General features: G+C 39.5%; 1 protein-coding gene across 2 annotated transcripts; it reads right to left on the bottom strand.

Moving 5' to 3' along the window:
• Positions 1 to 4,133: 4,133 nt before the first annotated feature.
• LOC112293831 (65-kDa microtubule-associated protein 1) lies at positions 4,134 to 8,618 on the bottom strand. 2 transcript variants are annotated; one of them, XM_024543723.3, is made up of 12 exons: positions 8,354 to 8,618; positions 7,882 to 7,968; positions 7,563 to 7,766; positions 7,227 to 7,469; positions 6,853 to 7,065; positions 6,515 to 6,670; positions 6,088 to 6,399; positions 5,906 to 5,990; positions 5,709 to 5,782; positions 5,524 to 5,598; positions 5,041 to 5,368; positions 4,134 to 4,789 (listed from the first exon to the last, which is right to left on the bottom strand). In XM_024543723.3, exons 2-12 carry the CDS (start codon positions 7,945 to 7,947, stop codon positions 4,449 to 4,451), a joined length of 2,097 nt encoding a protein of 698 aa, XP_024399491.1. In that variant the 5' UTR covers positions 7,948 to 7,968; positions 8,354 to 8,618; the 3' UTR covers positions 4,134 to 4,448. The 2 variants fall into 2 exon arrangements, with proteins under 2 accessions (XP_024399491.1, XP_024399502.1); XM_024543734.3 differs by having other exon boundaries at positions 8,213 to 8,598.
• Between the last annotated feature and the right edge of the window lie 567 nt (positions 8,619 to 9,185).

Raw genomic sequence — 9,185 nt, 5'->3', positions numbered from 1 at the left:
TAAAAGTTAATAAGAATACATTAGTATCCCATATAAAATTTTAGTTTGTTTGGACGGTCGGATTAGGAGATATGAGGTGTTGAAGTTCAAAAAAATCTCCATATAAGAATATACTAGGTTTTAGAGGATTTTATCATATTTTGGGTGTTGTTGGTTACTTGAGGCTTGTATATTTGGTGTAATTGCTCAAAAAAGAAAAATTTATATTTAAAATTAGGACTTCCCTTATTTTCAAGCTTGATTGAATAATTAGTGATAGCCAGAAGCCTAGCGTTTTCTTGAGGCAAACTCTCTCTACCCCGACAATGGATCTTCCAATCTCAAGTTCTTATGACTCTATATTCGTGATAGTAGATCATTTTACTAAGATGGCAAATTTTTTACCATATACAAAATCTATCACACATGACAAAATAACTAAGTTCTTTCTTGACAATATCTATTGCTATCATGGATTAACCAAGGATATTATATCAGATAGGGGAACTCAATTTGTATCAAGATTTTGGCGGACTCTTTTTAAGATTCTAAAAGTAGATATAAAACTATCTTCGATATTTCATCCTCAAACTGATAAACAAATGGAGCGTGTTAATGAAGTTTTTGTGCAACATTTAAGATGTACCATCAACTACCAACAATATGATTGGATAACTTTTTTGCCATTGGCAGAGTTTGCTTATTATAAAATATGACATTCTTCTACAAAACAAACACCTTTCTTTGCCAATTATGATTATCATCCACGACTTGATACTTTTAATTTTTCAAAAGCTGATAGTTCTATGGTAAAAGATTTGGCAAATCATTTGTCAAAGCTACATGTAACAATGAAGGCGCACTTAAAAGAAGCTCAAGAACAACAAAAAATCAATGCAAATGTCTATCAAAAGAAACAACCACCATTCCACATAGGTGACAAGATATGATTACTTCATTGCAATATCAAGACCACTCGTCCTTGTGACAAGTTGGACTATCAAAGGCTTAGACCATTTTCTATTTCTGCACAAATTAATCTAGTTGCATATTTTTTATACCCACCGTAGTCAATGAAAATCCATCCAATATTCCATGTATCTCTTCTTGAATTATACAAGACAATGGACATACCAAGAAGAAGACAAGTTCTACCTCTTCCTATAGGATTGAACAATAATGAAGAGTTCAAAGTGGAAGAAGTTCTAAATTCAAGGCAGTGCTGAAATAAATTAGAATATCTTGTCCATTGATATGGATATGATATTAGTGAATGCACATGAGAGCTAGTAAAGAATCTTGCAAATATAAAAAAAAGGGTGGAAGCTTTTCATCGATGACATCCATCAAAATCAAGATGAAAACCTTCCTTATAAAAGAAACAAGATCAAAGCAAGATAACATTCTACTTTTAATCCTTATTTGTATTTTCTTTGTAGTTGTGACTATGAGAAGATGGAAAACCAACAACCAGCGGATTCAACCTAAGAGCCTTTGTTTGCTAATCTATCTGATGAGACATTACGATTGTCACAACCTTTAAGATGATGCAATCGAGATGAAGATACTCAAGAATGACATATTTTTGCTGGAATAGATGGTAAAATATGACGCGTTTGGTTTCACGACCTTGGAAGGGACTCTTGATGCTTGGTGATTTTACTAGAGGTAGAAACAATTCTTGAGGGTGTTCTAAATTTTTTATTTGAAGGAAGTTATGAAGGCTTCAACAATGATTAAATAACTAGGTGGTCTTCCTGCCATGGTATGAGACACTATCGATGGTTGAGAGGCCCTATCAATCATCTTCGAAGAGAAGAAAGATCAAAGTATATGGCAAATATAATTTGCTGCATCTTAGACTTCCTCGACATGTAATTACCGCGCCTCGTGGAACTCGTTGCTAAAAAGAGAGGTAATGTCACGGACATATATTTACTGTAATTATTATCTAAGTGATATGAATAGGTAGAAATAAGTAAAAGTAAATTAATTTCATAATATCTTCTAGAAAAGCTTTGTAGAAGCTTCATAGATGTTGCTTTGACTTTACATGTATTTATACTTCATTGATATGTTAGAAACTTGGTCAACAAGTAAACCACATGCCACACATGTTGGTAGCTTGTGGAACAAGCTAACTAAATGGCACCCACATTGAAAACTTGCCTTGCAAGTTAATATACGTCTTGTACAAAGTCAACACGTTTTTGGAAGTCCTATAGAATGTTGCCACGTAGCTCCTATGTAGATTGTATATATAGAGGCAAGAGTGAAGTCTTCTTCACTCTTGTCAACTCTTTTCTTACTTCTAGTCTAATTTCAAGGATCTCTAGTTTTCTTGTCGTTTGGCAATAGCCATTCCAGTTTCTTTCTTAATATACATACTTAGTTATTTCTATTTTGTCATCTTCCTTTGAAAAAAGTCTCACTTATTTTTATTTTTTTTATCAAATTCTTGTCTTTGAAAATAACACACCATCAAATTAGTTAATAAATAAAATTTAAAATAATAATGAATTCAAAACAATTTCAACTACTGATAGGAAACTAGACTAATATAAAACTTTCTTTTTCTTCTGCTTGATTAGATAATGTCCGTGTTAGTATCCTACTAAATGATTCAAATTGATATCAGTGTTTATTGAAAGAATGAGATAATAAGATTTATGGATTATGATAAATATTAAAAATATTTAAAATCTATATCTTTTTTTTATTCTTTTTTTAATAACTTCTATATATATATACATATATATATAATAATAATAATAAGTAATTAATAATCTTTCTTTTTTTTTTACAAAATTATAAAAATTATTCATCTTTTAAAATATATATATTAGATTTTCCTTACCATCCACTTTAAAAGGTCTTAAACCAATTTTATATAACTCCTTAATAAAACTTTTTATTCAAAACAAACCACCTCTTAAGGGTAAAAATTTGATAAAAATAAATAAATAAGTGAGACTTTTCTCAAAGAAAGATGACAAAATAGAAATAACTAAGTATGTATAATAAAAAAGAAACTGGAATAGCTATTGCCAAACGACAAGAAAACTAGAGATCCTTGAAACTAGATTAGAAGCAAGAAAGGAGTTGACAAGAGTGAAGAAGACTTCACTCTTACCTCCATATATACTATCTACATAGGAGCTAAGTGATGACATTCTATAGGACCTCCAAAAATGTGTTGACTTTGCACAACATATATCTTAACTTGTAAAGCAAGTTTTCTATGTGGACGCCACATAGTTAGCTTGTTCTACAAGCTACCAACATGTGTGGCACATGGTTAACTTGTTGATCAAGTTTCTAACCTACCAATCAAATATAAACACATGTAAAGTCAAAGCAACATCTATGAAGCTTCTAGGAAGCTTTTCTAAAAGATATTATGAAATTAATCTACTTTTACCTACTTCTACCTATTCATATCACTTAGATGACAATTACTGTAAATATATGTTCGTGACAATTATTTATACTTTTTTTTTTGTCTTTTTATTTTTTTAATTTTAATTATTTCAAAAATTACAAATCGTAATTGTAATAATTAGCTAATTGGTTTCTTCCATTTTGTTCAATCTCGATTATCTTGTTAGTAGATTTGCTATGAAAAATATTTAAGTCTCATCTCAAACAACTTAAAAGATACAATATTAAAAGAATTATTTAATGATTTTGATAGCATTATTGACATAAACAAATATCTGATATCATAAGCTATAATTTTCACATCTCATTCAAGCCTCAAACATTTATTGTTTCTGCACAATTTATAAGTTTTAATTTGAGATATAAACCGTTAGCAAGGAAAAGGATAACTACAAGAATTCCCTCACAAATTTGCTTGAAGTCTTCTCAGTTACACTTCACTCCTTGACCGCTTGCTTCCAACAGGCTAATTACACACATAACACTGGATGGATCTATATGTATGTGCAAGAAGATGATGAAATTGTTCCAAAATGAGAAAGGTACTACTTGTTAACATAGTTAATAAAGATAATTTAGAACTGCACAAATATGCCTATGGGTTTTGGAAGTAATGCGCACAGTGAAAGTATTGATCTAGTTCACAAGTTGTGGAGAATAACATGACGCAACAGCTTCATTGACAGTATAATGAAAATTGGCACACTTATTCGTATGGTAGAAAACTTGGATTTAGTGTAATAGTTTAGCTCTTAAATGTATGTGTACAACAGCAACATTCTTCAATGCGTAGCCAACGTGCGATTGGCGCGGCACTAATAAGAAATGCCCGCAGATCTAATTTCTCAAAAGGCTGATACTCGGTCTCCCTGCTGGCTCACGCAACATTGCATTCTAGGCATATTGTTATTCCAGGACGGCAACCTCTCTAACTGCACCCAGTTGAGGAGACTGGCATACATGGCCCAACGAACGTATTAATATGAACGGCTAAAGTACAATGAGACAAAAAGTAGTTCACGCGGGTCTCAGCTGTTCATGCTTTTCCAAAATCCATTCTGCAAATCACCGCAGGAAGCGTTGCTGACTCTGCGTTCCTCAAACGAGAATTCAAGAGCCGGCTGCACACGGGGGATAGTGTTCTCAACATCTCCAACATGAGGACTTATTAGGGTGACCTTCAGGGGACTCTTTAGGTGGGCAGCAGACGAGACACCTGTTTTGTTTGCCACCGAAGCCGCCCGGTTGCCAGCATCGTCGACATGTAGTTGCTGTAATGCTGCCGTAGGAGGAACAGGACCCAGCGGTTGACGAGCTACGGTATCTTGGGCCTGGGGCTGACTACGAGCAGACACTCCATGCTTGCCACCTAATGCGAAACTTCACATAGTGACTACGTAATACGAAGTGCAACAGAGTGGAATAGCAAGATGTCATTGAGGGAAGAGTGGAAATTCTGGGCTAGACTGATGATAGGACACGCATCGCTAATCCTCCTGAGCCACTTTTCACTTGGTCCGCTATTTTTGGCACATTTTTGCAGCTATCCACTAATATCGTGGCAACGGCTTTAAGATTATCTATTCTATTCGAACTGATAAGAAGCGGGAGTAGACCCACCTGCAGAGGTATTATCGTCCTTTTGGATTGCGACGTAGTTGGACGGAGCAGCTGGTCTCGAACGCGATGGCTTAACCTCTTTGTTACCTGAGAATCCCTGCCTTGTACATCCTCCAATTCGAGTAGATTCTGGTGTACCTGGATGCATTATTGCATTGCCAAGCGATAGCCGTCTGTTTGGTACAGTTTGCTGGCCCCCACCGATACTGCTGGCTCTTGATCCAACTCCAGCTCTTCTAAGGTTAAGGGCATTTTTGCTAGGACTCGGCTTGGAACCGAACAAACTCTCCTTTTCATTCAATAACTGTTCGTGAAGTTTTCTCTGGTCCTGCGTGGGCATTAAAATCTTCCGTTTTAGAGATGTGCTGGCTTCGAAAACTGCAAGCTAAAAACAAATGCTATAAAAGGGCAGGGTACTGTATAGCTACGAAGTCAGATTTAACAAGGCTTAAGTTATCTTAGGTGGGTAACAGATTTCCATACCCTCAGCCGTCGTTTCTCCTCTTCTTTCTCTTCTCTGAGATGATTATACTCGCTCAGCATCGCAAGCAGCCGCACCTGCCACCATGGTGATCGAGCCACGCTTAGGAAACTTCGGAACTAAATCCGACTGAAGTCCGTACTAAAAATGAGCATCGGAACAAAAACGAGGTGCACAAAGGACTCACCCCATCAAACATGAAAGGAACATTCCTTTCTTCTTCCCAAACTCTGGTCCTTTGTGTTAGAGTATCCACCAAGGCTGTTACCAAGCATTACATCAGTACACCAATCAGCTTGCGGTTAAACTTTTCAAAATATCAAAGCACAGCGAACCTAGAGGTACTGTGCGTGGAGAGCCCAGGTATTCAGACGAGTGCTCTACCTGGAAGTTTGGCAATCGCTGCGCGAGCCTTCTCTGCTCGTTTCAAGTTCAGATGTGCACCTTTACTGGCAAACCGGTTCTCATCCTGCACATAGAACCCAGTCAACCTACATCGTATGACAATTAGGAGGTTTCAATAAAGTTACAGTAATGGTACTCTCACAACTGTATGAACGTCTTACCTTGTTGTAATCTTCGAGCCATGCTTCCTCCTCACAAGCTGACATCCATTTCTCCATAAGCGACATGATGTCTTTCCTGCTGGCCACTTCTTCCTTGGCACGGCTGATCTCAGCCTCGAGGCTAGTAAGAAGATCTGCAGCATCAACCATGCCTGATTCAATCAAAGCTACAAGCCTGTCTTCGGACGTATTCACATCAGGCTCCAAATGAGCATTGCGACACACTTCTTCCAGTTCCAAACGCTTCTTCAGAACAATCTCTTTCATCTTGCTGATCTTCAGAAGCTGCAACCTGTCAACCTCAACCTCCGCCTGGCACATGAAGTCCCCGATTACGGATATCAGAGCTTTCACCAATGCTAGAACATCAACGTCAACTTCGATAATTTCATGGATGCTGGAATTAAGCAAAATCCCCTAAACTGACCTGTCCGAGAAATTCCATTGAAAGACAACCGGGAGTGGTAATGTCGTCTTCATCAGCTTCGATATTGCGAACGGCATTTTCAAATGCTACTTGCTCACGGGATGGAATTTCCATTAATTTCCACAAATCTAGCATTATCACACCGAGGTCTTTAAGCTGCGGAGACAGACGACAGAATGTCAGATGGACAGAAGCCAACTCATTGTAAGACGTTCTCACAACTACGGGACAAACTGGCGCAAGCGGCTCCTCGACGGTTTAACTAGGTGAATTGCACTGTCACACATGACAATCTGACAGGAATTTGCTAGATGATAGACGAAGAGCGGGTCCGATACCTTTCTAGCCCGTCGTTTCTTTTCATCTTCCAGGGATTGTATAGTCTTCACAAGAAGGTCTAGAGTATCGTTGCTAATACTTTTAGGAAGCCCCTTCGTGTCGTCGAGACTGGGGTGAACCTCGGAAATAAGTTGAAAGAAGTCCATCCCCATAACGACGGAATACTGATGGATCAAGTTCACGTACTCCAGAACCTTATGCACCCTTTCACTCTGTTGGGCAGTCAATTCATGGAATGAGTTTTGGACTTGGTGCAGAATCCACAGAATGATGGATCAAAACCCATCAAAAACAGTCTCCATCATCCTGCGTGAAACTTCACCTTAGGACGTTTAGAAATATATGGACAAGCCTACAGTGACTTTTGGTTTACCTTCCCTTTCTGAAAAGTTACTAACTGTGCCTGGTATTCCTCAAGTCTTCTGAGAGAAAGATCTGGCTCTTCATTGGAGAACATATGTCCATAATCCGATCCTGCAATTTCGGTACAAATACTAACAATCTGCGACTTCACTTGAAGAAATTGTCTCGCACGTTCGTCCTTCCTCCTGCGTAATTCGTCTAGGTGGGGTTTGATTGCATCAACTTGCTCTTTAAGAGTTCCAGAACGCCTCTCCTGGTGATCATGTGGGAAAAATTAATACGTCATTAACTAGGGATCATTAAGAAAATTACGAGCTGAATTACACGAATGTGTAACCGTACTTACTCGCTGACTGAGTGTGGGCTCCCCGAGAGCGGAGAATAATGCAGCGAATTCTACTTCGGCATTGGCAAGGGATTCGTGCAGACGTGCGCGATTTTGGCTGGCATTATCCACTTTGCGCCTGTACACCTCCAGGCATTCCTGTTCCAGCTGCAAGAGCATTTTATCTCTGTCGGAGTCGCTTTCCCCTACCTCATCCCAGATGTGCTGCACACAAAGTTCCAGACATTTTCTACACGATTAATAACGAATCGATTACCGTTGATCAGCCACCAAGAATTTCCAAACTCATCAAAATCACAACGCGGGAACAGTAGCAGACCTGGAGTTCACGAAGCAGCGATCCACAAGTGGTATCCGCCTGTTGGACAACAGGTTGCTGACCCATTTCTTCTTCCTTGGTAGCAATCTGACGAGTCACGATTGAGTGAGAATTTGGATAATGATATTCCATCTTGGACCATCATGATTGGCATCAGTAAACTAATTGCTGTGAGAGTCCGAGTGTTAAGGGAAAAAAGACGTATCGGATCACAGATCAGAGGAAAAATCAAAAGTACTTCAGGATCAAGTCTGCATTCAGTACCGCCACTCAGAGCTAACTCAGGTATACTACATTCAAAATACCCAGCATCGACACACAGTCCACTCACTCAATAATGTAGTGAAGAACCGCAGTCTTCGAACCAAAGAACACACCACTCCACCGCCCTGCCCAGAAACAGAGCTTCTTCCACTACAAGAACCTCTACAAAAAGGCAGTAAATCTTCAAATGCGCGGTTCAGAAACTTGCCAATGGATCTGGGAGCCGGAACAGACACCAATTCACTCCACATAAAAACTCCTCCTCCGCCGCCTATCTTCGAAGTCGAGTCGACTCCGCGCCGAAAACAGAAGCCTAAAGCAGAGTCCAAAGAGCGCAATCCAGCAGGTCACACCTCAATGGAGAGAAGGAATGGGCGAGAAAGAGGCTCAAGGCTGCACAGTGCGAGGAAGGGAGTGCGGCACAAATTAAAGCCGTGAAGCGAACGTTTAGATTGGGATTGCCTGGAGGGAGTGAAGGCCTTCGGCACTGTATCAATCCAAATGCGAACCTCTTGCTCCTCCGCCAACACGCTCGGTCGCTGTCCGCGTCCTACGGCTCTATGCCCCGCCCTCTGACCTGGCATTTCCGAGCTCTCTCATTGGATCAATTCCTGGGTGTGCTTACATGGACACGGGACCCGTAGAATGAGGGGCCTCTAGCTCGGATTTGGACGAATTCGAAGAGGGCGAACGGCAACTAGGAAAAGGCACAGAAGGCCGTTTGAAGTGGTGGTGACGTCAGCGTGACTGCCCGTCTTCAAATTAACACAGAGCCGTTAAGTGGAGTTGGAGGGGGATGTCTGCCATCCTTCTGTTCCAAGCCACTCCTGCTGCCATAATAATAATAAATTTATTATTTATTGTTTCCTTTTTGGATTTCCGTGTGTTCGAAAAGGGTGGGTGAGGTGCTGTGCTGTGTGTGTCACGGTGTCTCTGAATCCCGTGTTTTCAATTCAGTTCAGCTATTTTCGTGTTGGGCTGGGAACCACGGATTATTTAATGGAAAGACATCCTTGTAGCCAGCGTTTGGACGCATGACC

Source organism: Physcomitrium patens, chromosome 2 (genome assembly GCF_059467195.1).
Source record: "Physcomitrium patens ecotype Gransden chromosome 2, ASM5946719v1, whole genome shotgun sequence".
Lineage (NCBI taxonomy): Eukaryota > Viridiplantae > Streptophyta > Bryopsida > Funariales > Funariaceae > Physcomitrium > Physcomitrium patens.
Note: the sequence above shows the minus strand (reverse complement) of the source record. Positions and strands in the feature narration are given on the sequence as shown.